Below are 22,718 nucleotides of genomic sequence, written 5' to 3'. Positions count from 1 at the left end.
TATACCTAGCTATTGGTACAATGCCTGGTGCAAAGTAGGCACTTAATGTTTGTTGACTGATTGTAAACTAACGGATCTACAACAACCATTATTATCATCCCATTTTAGTTGAGCACACTGAGGCAGGCAGAGGTTAAGTGACCCGCCAAGGGCCGCCCAGCTCTCAAGTGTCTGAGTCTGCATTTGAACTCGGGTCTCCCTGACTCCAGATCCGGTGTTCTACGCACTCGCGTGTGTCAAATTGAACCCAAGGCCTCTTGATTTGGAGGCCAGAAAATCTCCAAGATCACTTCCGGGCCTTAATCGTATGACCCCATGAAACATTAATTCATAAGCGTAATTCAAAATTTCAAAACAGAATCTCTTTAGAGTTTAGGAAACTTTCCCAGTGAAAATGAAATCAGCCGAAGAGACTGCGGCAAAGTGAGGATTCCAACCCAATACGCCAACGTCGCTGGGACGGAATAGTTCCTTTAGCAAATCCCCGAGAAGCCGCGCCCCCCACGCGTCCCAGGGCTGCTTCTCCCATTGGCTATCCGGAAAAAGAGGAGAACCAATCCTCGTCCCCCTTAGCCGCCCGGCCCTCCCCTGGGGCGCTCCGCGGGACAGAAGTCACTTGCACAGTGAGGGTGCTGGAGCTCCGCCCCCTTTGCCCGGTATCCCCCTCGCCGCCGCATCCAAGATGGAGGAGTACGCTCGTGAGCCCTGGTGAGCCGCCCCAACCGCCGGCCTGTCCTTCAGGCCCCCGATTCCCTGCCTCTCGGCCCTCCGGGCTCGTTCCGCGAGGCGGCTTCTGCCGCGCGCACGCGCCCCTGCCGACCAGGGCGGCTTCTCTCCCGGCCGGCCTCCCCGGCTTCCCTAGCCTGGCCTGGCCGTGACCTTGCGTTCGGCCCCGACGCCCCCTGCTCAGCCCTGTCGCAGCCCCAGGCCGCCCGCCACCTCGGGCTGCGCTCTAGTGGGATTCCGCGGGAGAAGGGGCCCAAGTCCGAGGCCCGTGGTTCGGCCCCTGGCCTCTGGCGGGCGAAGGGAAAGTACCTTTGCCCACCTTGCTCCCTTTGCCCACCTTGCTTCCTTTCTCCAGTTCCCCGCCCCGCCCCCAGGAGCACGCAGTGGGGAGAGGGAAGGGGTCCTTGAGTCGACTGCCCCTGGGGGCCTTAGAGCGAAGCGTTTCCGAAATGACCTGGTCGTCTCGGATAGCTTGTGCTTAAAGGCTCCCCTGGGCTTCCAGATGAAGGGCTGCGGGTACCTCCCCACCCCCACTCCCACCCCCCTTAGGATGTTCGGTCCAGTTCAGTAAACGTTTATTAAGCGCCTACTGTGTGCCGGGCACTGTGCTAAACCTTGGGGTACAAAAAGAGGCAAAAGACGTCCCTGCCCCCAAGGAGCTTACAATCTAAGGTTCCATTTTTCGTCAGCTCTTGTAAATCAAGAAAAAGATTGGTAGGAGGGGTGGTCCCAAGAGCCTGAGATCAGGAAGCAGCAATGTTCTCCCAATTGTAACAGTCTTCGTAAAAACTAATCTTGTCATTTTAAGTTAACTTAGCCTTTTGTCCTTGGTAACTTATATTGTCAGGAGCCCAGAGCTCCAAATTCCCTTGAAATACAGTGGTTATTTGTGTTCTACATGAACCTTAGAGCCAGGTTCATGCAGTTTCTGAATGAAATACCGTCAAATGTGAGTTTTATAAGGCCTGTCTTCTTGGGAAACATTCGCCTCCAGGGAGAGTACCTTTTCAGGGTCATCTGTGAGCAAGAAGTTGACATGGCTGATTCTACCACTCTTCTAACTCCCTTATGAACTCATTCTATTGGTTAATCTCCTTAATTGAATTTTCCTCTTTACCAATATCTTCTTTCCTACAAACATGGTCAGAAGCAGCTGGCACCATAGTGAATAGAGAGGACTTGGCCTGGAGTCAGGAAGACTTGAGTTCAAATTTTACCAACTCATCACACTATGTGACCCTGGGCAAATCACTTAACCTTTGTCTCAGTTTCCTCTTCTGTAAAATGGGGATGATGATACATAACAGAGTTGTTGTGAAGATCAAATAGATATTGTTTATGAAAAGTGTTGGCACATATTAAATGCTTATTCTCTTCCCCTTTTCCCCTATTCTAGGGGAAATTCTTGAGAGAATATATTAGCTACTTCCATTTCTCATTTCTTAATCTTTTTCAGACTGTCTTTCAATTTAAAATTAACTCTACTGTGTACAAAGTATTGCACTAGGTGCTGGGAATATAAAGATGAAAAAGAGTCCTTGTTCCCAAAGAGCTTTTCTGAGTTCGTGGAAGAAATATATGCAAATAAGTATGATATCAGGTAAGGATGAAATAATAGTAAAGGGAGGGTCTAAATAAACTTCTGTAAGAAATTTGAAAAGGGAGAAGTCACTCGGGTGAGGGGATCCTGAAAAGCTTCATGGGGGAGATGTTAACCGAACTGGACATTGAAGGTATTTAAAAAAATTCAGTGGTTTGAGATGGGAGTGTTTTGCGGGCAAGAATAGAAACAGAAGGTTTAAAGTTATCTAGGTGTGGGTAACTTGTAGCCTGGTTGGAGTGTAGTTAGAATGTGGAACATACGAAGATGATTAAAGCAAAATAAGACTGAAAATATAGGTTGTAGCCATAGTATAGAGAGTCTTAAATACTGGAAGAAGGAGCTTGTATTTCACATAGATAATAGGAAGCTACTGAAGATTTCTTTTTTATTAATTTATTTTTAGTTTTCAACATTCACTTCCATAAGCTTTTGAGTTTTAAATTTTCTCCCCCTCCTTCCCCAAGATGGCGTGCAATCTGATATAGTCTCCACATATACATTCCTATTAAACATATTTTCACGTTAGTCATATTGTAAAGAAGAATTAGAACCAATAGGGGGAACTACAAGAAAGAACAAACAAAACAGAAGAGGGAAAAAAAATAGAGCAAATAGTATGCTTCAATCTGCATTCCAACTCCATAGTTCTTTCTCTGGATGTGGATAGCATTTTCCATCATGAGACTTTGGAGATGTCTTAGATCCTTGCATTGCTGAGAAAGGCTAAGTCTATCAATATTAGTCATCATACAGCGTAGCTGTTACTGTGTACAACGTTCTCCTGATTCTGCTCACTTCACTCAGCATCAGTCTATACAAGTCTTTCCAGGTTTTTCTGAAGCCAGCCTGTTCATCATTTCTTATAGCACAATAGCACTGAAGATTTTTGAGAAGGGAAATAGCATGGGCAGTCTAGTAGTGTAAATGAAGATTATTTTGGTTGTTAAGTGAAAAGGATGAATTAGAGAGGAGAAAGTCAGGGAAAACTGAGAGGAAGCTGTTAGAATAGCCCAGAAAGAAGGATCTGAACCAAGGTGGTAATGTATAAGTGATGAAAAGAAGATAGGTATGAAAGATAGGTCAACTCCATTATTGTACTAAAATTTCCCTCTCACAGGTTAACATTGACCCCATAATCACCATTTCCATTGGCCTTTTTTCAGTCCTCGACTTGATATCCCTTTGGCTTCTGAAGCTGCTGGCTACTTTCTTGATGCTTGGTTCTTCCTTGACTTCTATAATATTGTACTGTCCTGGCTGTGCTATCTCTTAATTTCCTATTGCCAACACCCCACCCCACCTCAATTTGCCAGTCTACTATGGTTTGGTTTTTTTGGTAGGTTTTGTGTGTGTGTGTGTGTGTGTGTGTGGTTTTGTTTGTTTGTTTTTGGCTAGGCAATGGAGTTAAGTGACTTGTCCAGGGTCACACAGCTAGTAAGTGTTATGTGTCTGAGGTCAGATTTGAACTCAGGTCCTCCAGACTCCAGGGTCAGTGCTCTATTTACTGTGCCACCTAGCTGCCCCCTGCCAGTCTGCTATGGGCAAGGCACTCTGCTAGGGACACAAAGTCAAAAATGAAACTTTATGCTGGGGGGAAATCACAGAAGATAATAACTGGGGGAATTAGGGATAGCTTTGTATAGGAGGTGGCCCTTGAACTTCTGAACCTTGAAAAGAGGGGGTTTCAAGAAGCAGAGATGGGTGAGGAGAACAAAGGCATAGATGGAGATGGAAGGGAATTTGCATATAAGCAACCACATGTAGGCCAGTTTGACTGGAATATAGAAGTGCATAATGGGTTATCAGCCGGAAAGATAGGCTGGAGCCAGATTGTGAAGGGCTTCAAATACCAAACAGAACATTGAATTTTATCCTAGAGGTAATGGAGTTTCTTGAGCAGGGAAGTGACTTGTACTTTAAGAATATCACTTTGACATCTGTGGGTGGAATGGCTTAAAAAGATGAGAGGCTTGGTGCAGGGGGATGAATTAGGATAATATTGTAATTGTCCAGGCAAGTGATAAGAACATCACAAGGATGGTTGTAGTATAAATAGAAAGGAGATTGATGTAAAATATATTGAGGAAATAGGATGGATAAGAGTCAGCCTTTTTGATTTGGATATATTTCCACCATCAAAATGTAGACTTTCTGCATTGATTTGGTGTCACCTATTCCATTGGCTTTAGCTGTCAGCTTTATACATGATTTCATCTATCTCCTTCTGCAGCTCCCTCCTGTCTCTTAAGCTACAATTCCAATCACTTTCCAACTCCTAATACCCTTCTATTTCTGTTCATAGAACCACCCTTTTCCAGTGGGGGAAACTTAAATATCAGATATGAATCTTCTCTTCTCCATACCTTAGTGCTTTGGCCTCAGTGATTGCTCCTGCATCAGCTTCTTCCTTTCCATTCTTGCGATTGTCAGGTTCGTCAGACCCTCCTAACTAGTCTTCCCAACCTATAGGATATAAATAGTGATAAAGGTTTGGTCCAGACTCCATGTCTTACTGGAGGAGAAATTAGGGCTCAGGGACTCAGTGATTAGCTTGGAATCACACTCCCCACAGGAAGAGCTAGAATTTCATCTGGATTCTCTAACTCCAAATCCAATGACTTTTTCTCAGTCATTAACTCTTCCTTGACCTCTCTGCGGCCTTAGATACTGTTGATTACCCTCTCCTCCTAGTTCTCTTCCTACCTATCTGACTGCTTCTTCCTCAGGGTTCTGTCCTGAGCCCTCTTTTCCTCTGTACTACTTCACTTGATGATCTCATGAGTTCCCATGGATTTAATTATCATCTGTATGCTGGTGATTCTCAAATCTTCTCACTAATTGGAAGAGGAAGGGAAGGCACATTCCAGGGTGGAAGTTCTTCCAGGGCACAGACTCTTGTGGGTTATAGAGCTGTTTGAGACATTGTAGAGGAAATAATTTTCTGCTTTTTACTGTAGTAACCTGCATACTTATCTTTTACTTTCTATTTGGGCATGTATTATTGCTTGAGGGCAAGAGCCCTTTTTTATTTTTCATTTGTGAACTTAACAAACACAAACTTTTCAGTATACGAAAAAAAGATTGTACAAAAAACTGAACTGTTAGAAACTTTTTTAAAAAGATATATTAGCTTTGACAAATAATAAAATTGTACTAATTGCGTCTCCTTCTGTAGCCTTGCTTTCTAATGTGCATAAATTTTTTTCCATGCTTTTTTACCTCATATTTATCACTTATCCAATTCTACCCCTCCAGGTAGAAGCCCTCTCTTGTAACAGTGATAGCCAAACAACGCAGTGGTTATGTCTGAGAATGAAAGTCTCATTTGAACTTCTAATCCATTACCTCTCTGCTGAGAGGTAGGAATTATATTTCAATAATCTCTTGAAATCATGAGTAGTTACTTCTTTGGTCAGGGTTCTGAGATCTTTCAAAGTTTTTTCCTGTCCTATTATTGTTGTGGTCATTGTGTAAATTGTTCTCTGATTTTGTTCATTCCATTCTGTCTTCTCAATTTATATGTATCTTTTCATATTTTTCTGAATCTGTCATTTTCTTCATTTCTAATGGCACTTTCATGTTCCATTATGTTTGTATACCTCAATTCCTTCAATGATGGGCAGCTATGTTTTTTCTAGTTATTGGCAGCAACAGAAAGTGTTGTCATAAATCTTGTCTATAAGGGTCCCTGTACAACTCTGTCTTTGACCTCCTTGGGGTGGATGCCTAATAGTAATATTGCTTTATCAGAGGTTATATATAGTTTAATGACATTGACGTTTAGGTCCAAATTGTTCCCCATCACAATTGAACCAATTCACAGCTTCACCAATGGCTCCTGCCCTGTCACCACAGTTCCAAAATTGCTGTTTTCCTCTTTTGTTGTTTTGCCACTATGATAGGTATGAGATGGAACCTCAGGAGTGTTTTATTCTTAATTTCTCTTATTAGTGATTTGAAGCATCTTCATATAGTTGCTGATATCTTGTATTTGATTGGCGAGTGACTCTTGTTGATCCTTTTATTCAGTTTTGTTTCTTCTGAAGTACCCAATGCAATATACATTGAACTCAACGCGAATATTGAGAAGTCAGTAGAGATATTGAGCTCATTGAAATGTTGAAAGGCTTGATGAAAGCTACTTGAGAATATTGAATGAGTATCTGTAGCACTTGGCATAATGTGTGGGTGCTTGGACAGTCTTGACTGATAGTCTGGTCTTTTCTTAGAGACCTTAGCCGTGTATGGGTTGACCAGACAACAAAAATATTGAGCACAGAATCAGATTTTTAGAAATGGAAGGAGTTTTGGAGGACATCTGCTCTAAAGTCCTCTTGTCTTACAGATGAGGAAGCAGGCCCCAGGAGCTGGGGATTGACCCAAGGGCCTCCAGTGTTAAATCCAACACTTTGACCTTTGCAGGCAAGATATGGTTTGGGGTGGTGGGTCATCCTTTACTTGGCTCTGATGACTCTTTTCTTTAGAGTTGCGTGAAGTAGTTCAGCCAGCTCCCTGGTAGCACTGAATGTGTTCCTTTTCCTAACATTTATTTCAGTGTTGTGCTTTACGTTATTCCTAACTCAGAAATGGCCATGCTGTGTGTAGGCTGTCTCTCCAGGTTATGTCCTGTTGATTCTTCTGTTGTGTATGCCTTTTCCATTCCTGAGCACTACCAGCAACCCCAGCTCAGAACTCTTATCTTGTCCCTGGATTAGTTTAGTTGCTTCCTGGGCAGCTAAGTGGCTCACTGGTTAGAGTGCTGGGCTTAGTGTCTCCAAGACTCATTGTTGTGAGTACAAATCTAGCTGGAGACTCTACTACCTACGTGACCTTGGGCAATTTCTTAATCCTTTTTTGTCTCAGTTTTTCATCCTTAAAATGAGTCAGAGAAGGAAATGGCAAACCACTCTGGTATCTCTGCCAAGAATGCCCCAAAATCGGGTCATAAAGAATCAGACATGACTGAAAACTGAGCAGCGACAAAAAGTAGCTTCTTACCTGAGCCTTTTACCACCAGGCTCATTCATCTGGCAGAAAGCAATCTATCTATCTATTCTTTCTAAAATACTGTATTGATCATTACCCTGTTCAAAACATTTTAAATGGTTTCCCATTGCCGTACATTATTATCCAAACTCCTTGGCTTAGCATTTACGGCCTGATTCTCAACCTAGCTATCCAGTTTTATTTCCTTCTATTATAGGAATATCTATGATGTGCTGCAGCCAAGTTGATTCACAGCCAGCTTGATATGCTTTTCAAATTCCCGCCTTTTTCTGATTTTGCTCTGAAATGTCTATACATACACACGCCCTACCCATCCTTTAAAGCTTAGCTTAAGTCTTTTTTTTTTTAAGTTGGTAGAAAAATGGATTTAGCAAAAGGAAAGATCTGGGTTCAGATTTCCCTTCCAACATTTACTTACCTGTCTTGAAGCTCTGCTTTCTTCTCTATAAAAATAGTACTTGGATTGTTATGAGACTCAAATGAAATAATCTATGTAATTGTGAACATTAAAGTACAATATAAATATATGAGACATCATCATCTGTATCTCTCCAAACAAATGTTTATAAGCTTTGTAACTCCTAGCTTTATTTAATTTGGTTTTTTTAGTTCTTTACATTTCTCAGAGTGCTTAGCACTGTCTCAGCCTTACAGTAGGTACTCAGAACATTTATTAGTTGGATTCTAAGAGAAACTAGCCTACTTGCTTCCTCTCTAGGAAACTAGTGTTATTTCTGTGATGTATGAATGAATATGAATGGCTTGAGTATGTAGCATGAATAATTCTAGATGAGGGTAGGATGGGGAATATTTAGTATTATCTAAAATTCTATTTCTGGCTGGGGCCGTATTTTCTCTTCCAAGGAAGTTTTCTGGAAGACCTGGTCCACTGCCATAAAGGAGATCTGCGCAAGTGATCTTGACCCAGAAGACCGTGCATAGACATTTACTTGTTTTTATGATTGTGCATTTAGCTTTTTACATTGTCATTAATGATTATATGAGTGGCCACAGGATGGACCCTGCTTTGCTTATAGGTTTCAGGGTGTGTTTATTGGTTCCATCATTTTAAATTTTTAAAAATTAGTTCTCTTGTATGTGGAATGTTCAGTGTGGACTAGGCTAAATCACTGGGATTTTAGATAATCTAGTTGTCACTAGCAAGTCTCTTTGAAGTTTGATGAGTAGGCCTCTCCCAGTACTTTGTATCAAGTGATTTTTAACCAACACTAGTTGATTATGATTAGTGCCAACAGGGTAAGTAGATCTTCTTGTCACTCCTGCTCTTGACCATCTCCACAAGGTGAGGTGGGGAGGGAATATGACCTCAATGTCATAGAGTGTTTATCTTCTAAGAAAAACTTGCCAGAATTAAAACCATTTTACTTCAGTCATACTGAGCCATTCCTGCCTTTTCTCAAAGTCATTGACTCCCTATCCAAAGAACCTTCACACTCCAGAACTGTTGATGAGGTCTAGAGGTTTAGGGGTGCTCGGACCTCTAAATCATGACCCACAGATCCTGCCTAAATGAATTTGACCCAATTCTACTTTCAGCCAGAGACAAGGTTTATTAAAGATCTGCCATATTGGCCAGACTCTTAAGGAATCTGAACATTTGTAAGCTATTGGCTAGGTTCTTTTTTTTTTCCTCTAGAAGTTTGTATTCTTTCCCCAAAAAATTTCATTGTATTTTTTCTGATTAACAAGCATTTATAGTCTCTATTTTCTACTTCCTATCCCAGTTGTATTATAAACAAAGAAACAAACAAAAAAAGAAAACCTTCATAACAAATGTGCATAATCAAACAAAATATTTCCACATTGGCCACATCCAGACATATATGCTTCACTCTGCTTTTGAAGTCTGTCACATCTCTGGCAGAAGATGGGTATCGATATTTCCTCTTCAGCGCTATGGTATCATTGTTTGTCATTGATCAGAGATTTAAGGTCTTTCAAAGTTGTTTTATTTATAGTATTTCGTAGAATCAGTTGTTCTCATTTCACTCAGCATCATTCATAGAAGTCTTTCCAGTTTTCTTGAAAGCTGTCCATTTTGTCATTTTTTAAAAATTTTATTAATTTATTTTGATTTATCAATAATCACTTCCATAAGCTTTTGAGTTTTAAATTTTCCCCTCCTCCCTCTGCGCTTCCCTCCCCAAGATGGCATGCAATTTGATATAGGCTCTTCATATTCATTCCTATTAAACATTTTCACATTAGTGGTGTTATAAGTAAAAATTAAAACCAATAGGAGGAACCATCAGAAAGAGGAAACAAAACTCAATAGAAGAGAAAAAAAACAGCAATTCAACTTTCATAGTTATTTCTTTGGATGTGGATAGCATTTTCCGTCATGAGGTCTTCGTAGGTATCTTATATCCTTGTATTGCCGGGAAGGGTTAATATTAGTCATCGCACAATGTGGTTGTTATTGTGTACAATGTTCTCTTGGTTCTGCTCAGCATCAGATCATACAAGTCTTTCCAGGTTTTTCTGAAGTCAGCCTGTTCATCATTTCTTATAGCACAATAGTATTCCATTATATTCATATACCATGACTTGTTCAGCCATTCCTCAATTGATGGGCATCCTCTCAATTTCCAGTTCTTTGCCACCACAGAAAGAGCTGCTATGAATGTTTTTGTACTTGTGGGTCCTTTTCCTGTTTGTATGATCTCTTTGGGATATAGTCCTAGAAGTGCTATTGCTGGGTCAAAGGGTGTGCACATTTTTAATAGACCTTTGGGCATGGTTCCAAATTGTTCTCCAAAATGGTTGAATCATTTCACAACTCCACCAACAATGTATTAGTGTTCCAGTTTTCCCACATCTTCTCAAACATTTATCTTTTTCCTGTTTTGTCATGTTGGCCAATCTGATAAGTGTGATGTGGTACTATTGGCTAGGTTCTTAAGAAATGTGAGCACTTTTGGGGCAGCTAGGTGGTGCAGTAGATAGAGCACCAGCCCTGAAGTCAGGATGATCTGAGTTCAAATCCGGCCTCAGACCAAACACTTGACACTAGCTGTGTGACCCTGGGCAAGTCACTTAACCCCAATTGCCTAAAAAAGCAAAAAAAAAAAAGAAAGAAAGAAAAAAGAAGTTTGAGCACTTTAATGGAGACAAGATGGACTTTATATACACAAAGACTGTGGGAGGGATCTAGATGGGAGTGGCCAGTAAGCTGGGGTCAGCCGAATACCATGTGACCCAGGGAGAAAGGAGTCTAGATAGGGTTTAGGATGGGAAGTAGCCAGGGGCCCTAGGGAGGTAAGACAATGGAGGGCTGGGCTAGGTTAAGGGTAAGATAGTTGGGAGATTGGGTGTAGGAGATAATGAAACACCAGTTGTTAGGATTATCACTTGGGGGGAGGAGGGGGAAAGAGAATGCCAGAGACCTCCTTGATCAAGTGAGAGAATTCAAGGGAGAATCCCTTAGACAAATGAGACCCGAATTCTTTTTGGGGTAAGGGGCAGAGGTCTTAAGCTTGGGCCCATACCCCATCACTATCATACTCTTTCCTCCATGTTAAGTCAATACAGTATAGTCCACCCAAACCATCCAGTCAACCCAAGATTTTCCTCTTAGCTTTTATTTGCATTAGATGAGAAAGCTCAGCTTCTGAACTTAGCTTTGTGTCTTAACTTCCTGTAATTTTGTAGTCAGAAATCTGCATTTTCCTCTCCCTTTTTTTTTTAAACAATTGTTTATAGTTGATCACTGGGTCTTTATCATGTAATTATAGAGAAGGGGATGTCTATAAACTGCATTTTTAGAATTCGAAGATCCCAATCTGAATCTCAAACTTCATAGAACCAGGAATCTCACAGTTGGAAGAGCTCACAGCCATCCTCTAGTCCAAAACACACTGACAAGGACAGCCTCTAGAGCATTACGCACAAGTGATCCAGCCTCGGAGAGGCCCTCTACAGAGAATATAGCTGCTCTCTGTCTTGTTTCTGTTTCTACAGCATCTCTTGCATCTGTTCCCTCATGGACACTCATAAAGCCACCTGGCACCTTCATTTAGTCTCAAATGACCTCTCATTCATATGATTGATTGTCTCTTTAGTACGATTCTTCCCATAGCTGCCAGAGTGATATCCCTTTTCAAAGTCAAGTGTTATTGATATTTTTTGTTTAAACATCACCTTCATTTTCATTTAGAGGCAGCCTTGGCATACTGGATAGAGAGCTGGCCTCGAACCAGGAAGGTCTAGATGAAGAGGTCTAGGACTTTTGGGGTGCTGCTGGAACCCCAAGATTACAATACCGGGCCCTGCCTGAAAGAATTCAACTCGAATCTTCTTCAGCCAGAGGAAAAGTTTATTAGTGATAAAACATAATAGGCCAGGTGACTCCTGTAAGGACGAGCGGGCATGAGAGGTTCTCAGCCTTTTGAGCATGAGATTCTCCGCCCCGAATGAGGGCCAGGGTGGATCTTACATACTTTAGGTGACCAGGGAAGGGTCTGGGAAAGGGGTCTGGGTGAGAATTCCCAGAGATTGGAATGTCTAAGTGATTGAACAGACAATGGGAATAGATAATGAAGGAACTGAAAGGTATCTGAATGAGATTAAAAGGTAGGCTAAGGCTTTCAAAGGGAGATGAGGGGCTGGGGCTTGTAGACAAAAGGGGAGCCAGATTCCCATTAGGTCAAGGGGCAAAGACCTTGGCTTGGGCCACAGCCCATCATAGATTCCTGCCCTGCCTCTGACATGTGAGGCTCTGAGCAAATCTTAACTTCTCAGTGCTCTGAGCACCTTTCTAAGAGGATGAGTTGCAGAGAAGATGTGTCAGTAGAGGGAGTTTCTTATTTTCTTTATCAATATTCTTACATCGCTTCTTTTCCAAATTTATCATTCCTTTCTCCCACCCTAGAGAGCAATCTCTTATGACAAAGAATGAAAAAAGAAAAAGCAGTTCTTCAAAACTAACCTACATATGAATCCAAGTCTGACAGCATATATTGTCTTCCATGTAAAGTCTTCTACTTCTGCAAAGAATATCAGCTCAAGCACCTTCTTCTGCATGAAACCTTTCCTGGTCCCCTTAACTGCTAATGACCCCCCTCCTAAACTACCTTGTATTGAACAACTTTGTGTATTTTTATATTTATTAACTTTATGATGTTTCTATTGTATAAGTATTTGTCTTTTCCATTAAAGTGTAGTAGGCACGTTGTGAGTGAAAATGGTTTCTTTCTTTGTACTTGGTTTCCCAGCATCCAGTGCAGTGCTTGGTGCATCAAAGCTGCTTAATAAATACTTATTGATTGATAGATGATCAGCCAAAATTATTTTCATGTGCACTGAGTGCTGTGGAGAAGAGGAAGTTCATAGTCCCTTCCCTTGTAGCTTCGTTAACATAAATTGCCACATAACTGTTTATTTTGTGGGGCAGAGTTTCATTAATTGGGCTAGGCCTGTGTTTGAGGGTTATCATTCATTTAAATAGGGAAGGTTTTGTGGAGATGGCAAGCTTTGAGATATATCACATCATTAAAGGTTTTTTTTGTTTGTTTTTTCTTTTTCCTCTTAGCCCCTGGCGAATTGTGGATGATTGTGGTGGTGCTTTCACTATGGGTACCATAGGAGGTGGTATCTTCCAAGCAATCAAAGGTTTTCGCAATTCTCCTGTGGTAAGTGTATGGAAAACTAACCTTCTACATGGAGCCCAGATATGATTTATTTGAAAAAACAACAACGACATCCTTTCAATGGGTTGGAAATCAGTTGCACTTCTAATATTTTCTGGCCCCTTGATTTTGTTTCCTCAGGGGGTGAGCCACAGGCTTCGGGGCAGTTTGACAGCCATCAAAACCAGAGCACCTCAATTGGGAGGTAAAACTATTTCATATTCAGATTGATCTATTTTTTTCCTCATTACTGAAGATGAATCTCAAATCTTTTTGGAGTATGCCAATTGTTGATCTCAGTTTGGCTTTAATTGCTTATTCCTGGAAAACATCATCACAAACTGATGCCCTCATGGCCTCCTTCAAAAAATAGACTTGAATAGTATACCTCATGAACACCCTTCTTCATTTCTTCAAAATACATTTTTTGGATAGAAGGGGGAAAATGTTTCAAGTTGCAGGTTTTGAGAAAGTGAAGTGGTGGCTTCTGGGGAAGCTGAAGGAAAATACTAAAACCTTAGAGGGCCTTGTGAGAGATACTAGAAAAGTAGGAGAGCCATTTTCTAGGACATAAAGGTAAATAAATGCCAACAGGTAGGAGACAATTATGCTTACTTTGCTCTACGCTATGAGTAGCAGTATATCTGAAGACGCTTCCCTGGGCTTTTTGCTGAGTATTTTTTTAGCCATTCATTAAAACCTAGTTCAAATGGCACCCACTTCAGGAAACCTCCCCTGATCCTTCTCGTCATTAAAGACCTTTACTTCCTTCAAATTTCACATTACACCTTGTTTACATCTCTCCCGTACATAGGTAACATTATAGCAATTCATGTATAGCCCCCTATTTAATTATAAGCTCTGAGAGGGCTACGATGCTGGCTTATTTGAACTTTGTGTGTCTCCCAGAACCTAACCTGCGTGCATTGAATTAACAAGATATGAACCCCATGGTTCCATATAGAGCTTACAGTTAGGTAAGCCAGTGTATACATGAAGAAAAGTAAATCAAGTTCAATCCTAGAGACTTACCAATCAGTAAACATTTAATAAGCACTTATTATGTGCTATGCACTGTACTAAGCTATGGAGATAAAAAGAAAGGCTTAAGACCCTCCCTGCCCTCAAGGATCTCACAGTCTAATGGGGAGACAGCACATAAAAGGAAGTTGAAAAGCAGAGTGTGGGGAGGCATGATGAAGTCCTACAGCCAGGGAAGGAAATGGTCTGAGGAGATGAAGACTCAGATTTGATCTAATCTTACAGCATGATGAGTTTCTGGAGATCATGAAGTCTGGTAGAGCAGCCAACAGTGGGAAATGATGAGGTGTGTGCATATATATAAATTAATTTAGGGGGTTGAGGGATAACACTGAAAGCTGAGGAGATGGCACTTGAGCTGAGGATCGAAGGAAGCTAAGGATTCCAAGAGGCAGATGTTAGTCAGAATGAGCATTCCTGATGTATGTGAGAGGTGGAGTGCTGCCTGTGGGCAACAGCCTACTGAACCATATAGCAGGTAAGGCTGGGAAAATGACTTCGCTTTTAGGCTATTTGACGAGCCAACTCACTTGCAGCAAAGGCAGCCAGTAAATGTTTTGAACATAAACATATTTTTTACCAAAAAGCTCTGGGTACAAGGTCACAACATCAGAGAATCACTGCAAGGACAACTTCAGCATCTCCTTTAATCTTGTGCATCACCAAGCTGGCTTATGTTCCTGCCTGGTCCTGGCTTAAGAGCCTCTACACTTTGCCCTGCAGAAAGGCATTCCCAGTATTTGCCATCTCCCAGAAATTCCTTCTCCATATTTTTCTTTCCTCATGCTGCCTTTCTGTCCCAGCCATCCCTTCTTGATGTTTTTCGCCATGCACTTTCAGTTCATGGTTTCATCATGTCTGCTACAAAAGTAACACGCAAAAAAATACAAAACCTGCTAAACTTTCAGTGAACCAGTAGCTATGGTAGATATTTTTTGTTTGAATTACACTGTCACTTTATTTTTACTTTCTTTTCTCTCACTTTATGGCATAGTAAGGAAATAGTAATTATTTTTCCTTTGTTTAACTGATTGTTGTGACGATCAAAAATAGCTACAAAATGACAGCTTAATATTTAGGAAACACATCAGACCCACATTATATTCTATATACTTGTCAAGTATCCAGTATTCTAGATTTTGATATATTGCTTAATTGAAAGTCTGTTAAAAATTCAGTGAAATTTTGTCTATATAGGAATAAGGTGGTACTTTATCCCAGACACCTTCAATCTTAGATTGTTGCATTTGGAATGGGCTCCTTATGTAATTGAATCCAACCAGTCCCTAAACAGGAATCTCTTATACTACCACAGATCGTCATCCCGCCTCTGCTTGAAGATTACTAGCAGTCAGGCATGCCCAGGGCAGCCCATTCTACAGTTACACAGTAAGCCAAAATCCACCTCTCTGCAGCTTCTATCCATGGGGCCTCAAGTTTCACCCTTTTTGGCCTAACAAAACAAGTCTAATCTCTCTTACACATAACAGTTTTTTTTCCTGTAAGCAGCTATTATGTGCTGCTTCTGAAATCTTCTCTTTTTTCATTGTTGTTGTTTTTTAGGCAAGTGGTGTTAAGTGACTTGTCCAGGGTCACACAGCTAGTGTCAAGTGTTTGGTCTGAAGCCAGATTTGAACTCAGGTCCTCTTGACTTCAGGGCTGGTGCTCTATCCACTGCACCACCTACCTGCCCCCAATCTTCTCTTTTTTCAGGCTGATCATCCCCATTTCCTTCAAATGATCTTTGTGTGACAATTTTCCATTTACTTCACTGTGAATGTGTTCTAGCTTACTTGTGTTCCAAAATATTCCTATTATTATTGCCAGCTTAAGATCATGTTATCTCTTTGGCTGCTGTATCACAGTATTGATACATATCGAGCTCTAAATCCACTCAAAAAGAAAACCATCTTTTGCACATGAGCTCTTGTCGAGGTATACTTGTGCATTTTTTTTAAGACCCAAGTGTAAGACTTTAAATTTATGCCTTTTACACATTATCTTCTTAGGTTTAGCCCTTTGGTCTAGCCTGTCAAGTTATTTTTCGATCCTTGTTTTTGTTTTTGCTTTTGTTTTTTTCCTCCAGCTTGATAACTGACCTAGCTTCATGTCAATCACAGATATAATAAGCATACCATCTAAGCCTTGGTTTTAAAAAAAAAAATTGAATAGAACTGATCAAAGACAAATCCTTGGGGCATCTCCTTCGAGGGTGATAGATCCATTAATTACCATTCTTTGGGTCTGGTCATTCAACTAGTTCTGAATCTACCTAACCTGTACTATTATTCAGCCTTTAACTGTCTACCTTGTCCAGAAGGATATGATGTTAAGTGCCTTCCTGAATTCCAAGTTTACTATTTCTGTAACGTTCCCTGTGTCATTACAAGTTTAGTAAACTCTCAGAAAAAGAAATGAGGTTAGGTTATCTGGCATGACCTGTGGATGAACACAAACTGACTTCTAATTCTTATAATTCCATTTTTTAAAATATTAACCCATCTTAGACCAATTGTTTTTTTTTCTAGATTATCTCTATTAGTTCTTGATGCATTAGGTTATGAACTGATTGTATAGTTTATAGGCAAAATGAGAAATGTTCCTTCAACAGCTAGCATGGTTAAATGCTCAATAAATATATGAATGAATGGGAGAAGAAAATAAGACCCGAGAAGAAAAAACTGGTGAAGTCAGAAAAAAATTAAAGGTTAAGGGAGAAAGAAGAGAGCTCAAATATGTGACAGTGGAGCAAAGCTCTGTATAAGTTTTGAACACCTGTAGTCTATATAAAAATGTATATTTATGCAGCCTGATTTCTTTTGGCCCTGAATCATTTCTTTGAAGTTTGGGATCTTTGCTAATTTTTTGGCTGGCATAACAACTCAGGCTTTTTATTAAGCTGATAAGTATTCTGGCTTTATCCAATTATTGTGCAGATTTGTGGACCGTGTTCTAATTGTGCAGTTATCGTAATGTAAAGTATCAGAGCAAAGAGCAGAATTTGATCTTGTTTCCTATTAAACCATCTTATTGTAGCTGAAAAATAATTTTTATATTTTAATATGAGTTTTTGTTTTAAACTGAACAGGTAGCTTTGCAGTTTGGGGAGGTCTCTTTTCCATGATTGATTGCAGTATGGTGAAAGTCAGAGGAAAAGAAGATCCATGGAATTCCATCACAAGTGGTGCCTTAACTGGAGCCATATTGGCAGCAAGAAGTAAGAAACTCTAGAAGAAAGATTGTTTGGAAGACCTCTTTTTTTTTTTTGGCTAGGCAGTGGGCTTAAGTGACTTGCCCAGAGTCACACAGCTAGTAAGTGTTATGTGTCTGAGGCCACATTTGAACTCAGGTCCTCCTGAATCCAGGGCCGGTGCTCTATCCACTGTGCCACCTAGCTGCCCCCTAAGCACCACATCTTTGCCATAACTCATTTAGTAGGTGAGAAATGGTAGCTGCGGGGGAAAAGCTAAGTCGTATTTGATTTGACTTAGCAGAAGTATATATGATGATAATTCAGAAAGGAAAAGAACTATTATCTTGGCATTTTTGAGGGTGACAGGGAATGGCAATTCTTGGCATTTTATCAGTATAATAGACCTGCTTCCTTAAATATTTCTTTTACAACTTGTCTGAAACTGCTGTTTTGTGAGGAAGTTGTTTAGGTCAGCCTTTTGATGGTATATTGTTGAATGATTTCTGTTTTGTTGTTTAACAACAATAGTTACTGCTAAGTTAACAGCTGATAATTTCCCCTATGGTAATTCACTAGCATTTGAGGAATTTTTTTTTAAACTGTATCTTATAAAATCAGGACAATCAGGATTTGGGATTCTAGTAGATAATAGTTGACAAGTTGAATGTCCGTGTACCTCTAAAGTCATTCCATTTCTGGTTTGACGTCTGGGATGTGAGTTTGGTCCAGAAAAGGAAGAGCAGGGCTAATTAGTCCCCAGTGCCTTATAAAGTCAAGCTCAGCCCTGGGAAAAAGAGAGAAGGGGATCCTAAGGAAACCGGGACAGTTCTGAGGATGGTGCAGTGGGTGTTGTGTTTATTCTAGGGCAAGTCTGAGTTAGTCTGAAAGCTAATTGAACTGAAATCCTGGTGCATGTCATGTATTCTTTGGTGGCCTGATGAAGCCTATGGACCCATTCTTAGAATAATGTTTTTAAGTACATAAAATAAAGTATATTGGATTATAAATGAAACCAATTTTATTGAAATATAGCTATCCAAATATTTTTTTGAAAAAAGGTCAGAGGCCTCAGGTTAAGAATTCATGATTTATATCCACTGGCCTCAAGTCTGTCCCCTAGTATGGCCAATGCATAAAGCAAGAAGTGGAAACTAATTTCTCTGTCATTGATACCTTCAGATGGACCAGTGGCTATGGTTGGTTCAGCTGCAATGGGTGGCATTCTTCTTGCTTTAATAGAAGGAGCTGGTATCCTGTTAACAAGATTTGCATCTTCACAATTTCCAAATGGTAAGTATTCCTCCTCTAGACTTCTAGTTGTTATATTCTCAATAGCCAAAATTTTGGCTTTGGAATGGTTCTCTGACCTTTAGATACACTGTCACTTAAGTTGAGTTTATTTGTGCTGATGGCTTAATCAGCATTGGGGGTATCTGCCTTATGAAAGGTATTCACACTTTGTTGTGAGAACCCTGAGGATGTTGGTAGTAGATGACAGTGCTATTTGAAGAATAGGACATAGGTTTCATCTACTGTGTTTCAAGAAAAACAGAAAGTAACTCTAGCTATATATTTTACAGTGAATCGTTTCCACAGTTAATTTGCTTTTTTCCAAGCATTTTGGGTTAGCTGGGAGAAAAGGGACCGTGCAACTTTGTTGGTAAGGTACGTGTCAGTGCTTATTGGCTATTTATTCTTTCTGCTGCATTTAGGGAGAAAAGTTTAGGAGCTGATTATCACATTGGATCTGGTTTGGCCATTGTAACCATAGAAACATCAAACAGTTCTTACTCTAAATTTGGAACTAGCAGAGGGGATCACATTCTGTCTGAGATAGTAATAGCAAAACATTGACCTGGCTGTTCTTTAAGAAGACAAGCAGAGGAGTAAAACAAGTTGAAAATTGGTTCAAACACTTGGACAAGACTCCATCTAGAGTGTAGGGAATAGATCATCTCTCCTAATCTGATCTCATTTCCCTATCCACTGAGTGAAGATCCCATATCCTTCTGGCACAGCTTTCAAACGATACTTTGCTCATTAGATGCCATTGGGATGGCCTGGATGACCTCATGAGCTCTTTCAGTCTGATCTGTGTACTTTTTAGTCACCATTTTAAAGTGAACATCCAATTGGGATAGCCACATTCTGCCACATTCTATTAGAATACTTTTTTATTTCGGTCAAAGACTGAATGCAAAGATGAAAATAGTCATAATAAACATCATTACAAAAAGTGAAAATTTTCCCATACAGTCCTGACTCTTTTAAGGAAATATTGGTATTTTTGGTTATGCTTTACTTGCTATGGCCTTTTTTTCTGAGGGTTCAGTCACCATAGTGAATCTTTTATCTAGAAGTGACCTTTGTAGGCATCATTATTTTATTCAGCTTTTGCCTAATTGAAAACAATGTTTCAGGAATACCTTAGTTTTTTGCAACAGATCAACATTTCTGGAAAATTATGTGTAAAAATCTCTTAGAAAGTAAATCGTGTAAAATAAATACATAATTTCAAAGAAATTCTCATGGGGAAAATTGATCCTAAGATCAATTAAAAATAATTATTTTAGCAATGAGACAAATTATTATAATTCTCTGAATTACATTAAATTCTGCTGCTGCCACAAATGTAGTGAAGCACTTTGTGGGGGTAAAAACTCTAATACCTATAATTTATTTTCATTTTTTAAAAACTCTTGAGTTCTTTATGTTCAAGGCAGCCACATCACCCAATGGTGACAGGTAATGAATATTGGACTCGGAGTCAGGAAGGTCTAGGTTCAGATCTTGCGTCAGACACTAGTGTGCTCTATAAATACTTTCATTGCCTATAAAACAGGGTTGTAAAGAAAAGTGCTTTGTAGACCTTAAAACTTTACCTAAAAGTCAGTGGTTATCATTCCAGTCTCTGCAAACTCAATGCCACAAGACTCTAACCCTAGAACTAGCCATGAGCATCTTCTTAAGCGTTTCCATTGCCCACTTAGTTGGTTTTATGGGTCTGGTTCACTGGGTTGTCTTAAAATAGGGCAAACCTGCATTTTCCAAGTGTTTTACAGAATATGATTTCTTCTATTTTCCATAAAATTGAAAACAAATACTTTTAAGTAACAGCAATAGAATATGGCAGAAAGTAAGAAGACCCTAAGCCGGGTGGCTGCAGCAACTTGTTTTATTGCAGTTACTTAAAATTTTGACTCTGCTCCTTGCTGAAATTAATCTACACAGCATTTCTGGCTCAGCACTTGAGAGATCTTCACTCTTAAGCACAAGGAAAGCCAGGCTGTCATCTGTCCTACTAAGTTTGAAGTGCCTCCAATACTGTCATGCTAGTACAGGAATTAGGCATCCCTAAAAATAAAACTAGACTGATGCCCTTAGTTTAATGCAGTATATTTTCCATTGGTTGGATTCAATGAATGCAGACACTTAATTTTTTCAGCCTTGTTGTTTGCTGCTCTTAGTTGTAACTTCTTGATATTTAAGAGTGATATGATTTCTGTGAAACTTAATTTTATGTCAATTGCAGGGCCCCAGTTTGTCGAAGATCCTTCCCAGTTGCCTCCCTCCCAGTTGCCACCCTCACCATTTGGAGACTACCGGCAGTATCAATAATGAGACCATTGCCCTGAGGTTTCTTATTAGAATATGATCTTTAGTTCTAGAAGGATTCTGGAAGACCAAGTTACAGTTGGATTTGGACAAGAAGGGCTGAATACTCTGAAGAAACACTTAGCACTTTCTCTATTTAAAGGAACCTGGGACAGAAAGTCTAAAAGCTTAAATTTTATTTATTCATACTTGGATTGCATTTCTAATAAAAATTAAATGTCTAGTATCATTAAAAAGGAAATACTTTAAGTGCTTAGAAGATGAAGGACCAAAGAGAGAGTATTGAAATTGATTTCCTTATGGACTTTTCTGCCTGGTTTGTTGTTCTGTGGTTCAAACAATAATGCCCCCTGGAACTTGTTCTTTCTTTCAAGATCAGTAGTAGTGCTCCACTTTTCATCCTCAAATACTTCATCTTCTCAACAAAAATAGATTTAAACCTGCATGTATTGGAGTTAGAATCTTTTATTACTCCTGAAATGGACTGTGTTTGAAAATGATGCCAACCCAGCACAGGTTATTTTTAGTAAAATACTTTAAGCATCAAAGGGATACGGTAAAGTGCTGATTTTTCTCACAACAACATCGCCTTACAGGGAAAGTGAAATATGCTGTGCCCTTTTGAGGCTGTCAACCAGACTTCTCTGAGGCTACTATGCCTTGGTTTCTGACCATTAGAAACCTCACCAGAAGTGACTGATACCCAAAATGCTTGGTCCCATAAAAGAAGAGCTCAGAGCTGGAATAGTTTTCATTATTGGAAGTTTGTTGTTTATTTGTGGAATTGAAAATAAAATATGGAAAATTTTTTGTGATGCCTTTTGTAGTCTCAAGGAACTGATTTTACCTGTCTACAGTATTATGGGGTCTTTTTTTTAGCCTGGAAAATAGGTGAGCAGAGTTCCTGGTAGATACTTCTTGACTAAATCATTATGATATGCTAGAAAGTATGACCAATCACTTATATTTGCAACATGGCCAACAGCATGCATTTTACAGAGTGCTAATTATGTACTCGCCATTATAAGAAGCACAAAGATGAATTAAACAGTCCGTCTCCAAGGCGTCAGTTTATTGACTGTGCTTACAACTGCTTGTGTGTGAAATGGAAAACAAATTCATTGTAAGCATTGTTAGGGCATGTGCACGTAGACCTAGCCCTGGTTAGGTACTCAGTGAATTTTTTAAATGCAGTGGGGTTTTTTGTGTTTTTGTTTTTTAAAGAAAACTTAGCTCTTTAATTATTGGTTTGCACAAGAAGGCTAAGAGAACAAATTAAAGCTGAGGATTTTAAATTGCAGAGAAAATTCAGTGTTGCATTACGAAAGTTGAGGAGGCTTGTCTAAGATAAGGCAAGCTAAATTTTTAGTCACAAATGGAGGGCCATGAGTTTGAGTGTGAAGTGCTATGTAATAAACTCTTAATCTTGAAGACTGAGCAAAGAAGTCTTTTGTCTTCCAGCTTTTAGATCAGTGATGCAGTTTTGTCATGTAACTAGTAAACTTTCAGATCTTAGCTCTCTAAGGATAACTTAGTTTCATTGAGTTTAGTCTGGTGTAATATTGAGAATATGGAGGAATTTTGTGTACCCTTTTTTTGTTGGTCTTTAATATTCTGCTTTGAGCAGATAGAAACCACTTAATGATCCTTATCCTCTGCCCTGCTTTAGAATTCCCCACTGTCCTCTCCCTCCCCAGGTCAGGATGTGGTAGAGAAAATCTGGAGAGTCAAGAATTGAGTCTAGAGAGGAATGAAGACAGGACTAGCCTGGGTACTTGCTTCCCTTAAAATGGCAGTTCTGGGAGACATTGACCAATCACAGGAAGGCGCCGCAACACCACATATACTTCCGGTTTGAGGCCTGGTGCAGAGTGAACTTGAAGGG

The 22,718-nt window shown here is 39.9% G+C and overlaps 1 protein-coding gene across 1 annotated transcript; it reads left to right on the top strand.

Moving 5' to 3' along the window:
• Window positions 1-598: 598 nt before the first annotated feature.
• Window positions 599-21,648, top strand: TIMM17A (translocase of inner mitochondrial membrane 17A). The gene is made up of 6 exons (XM_021003174.2): window positions 599-708; window positions 12,888-12,987; window positions 13,126-13,189; window positions 17,114-17,242; window positions 18,398-18,508; window positions 20,751-21,648. The coding sequence occupies exons 1-6, from the start codon at window positions 683-685 to the stop codon at window positions 20,834-20,836; spliced, it is 516 nt and encodes a 171-aa protein (XP_020858833.1). The 5' UTR covers window positions 599-682; the 3' UTR covers window positions 20,837-21,648.
• The last annotated feature ends 1,070 nt before the right edge of the window (window positions 21,649-22,718 follow it).

This window comes from Phascolarctos cinereus, unplaced genomic scaffold (genome assembly GCF_003287225.1).
Source record: "Phascolarctos cinereus isolate Bilbo 61053 unplaced genomic scaffold, phaCin_HiC Scaffold_5;HRSCAF=322, whole genome shotgun sequence".
In the NCBI taxonomy this organism is placed as follows: domain Eukaryota; kingdom Metazoa; phylum Chordata; class Mammalia; order Diprotodontia; family Phascolarctidae; genus Phascolarctos; species Phascolarctos cinereus.
Note: the sequence above shows the minus strand (reverse complement) of the source record. Positions and strands in the feature narration are given on the sequence as shown.

Coding starts and splice junctions, on each gene's coding strand:
- TIMM17A (XM_021003174.2), top strand. CDS start 683: ATGGAGGAGTACGCTCGTGAGCCCTG. Junction 709..12,887: donor GAGTACGCTCGTGAGCCCTG/GTGAGCCGCCCC, acceptor TTTTCCTCTTAG/CCCCTGGCGAATTGTGGATG. Junction 18,509..20,750: donor ATCTTCACAATTTCCAAATG/GTAAGTATTCCT, acceptor TGTCAATTGCAG/GGCCCCAGTTTGTCGAAGAT.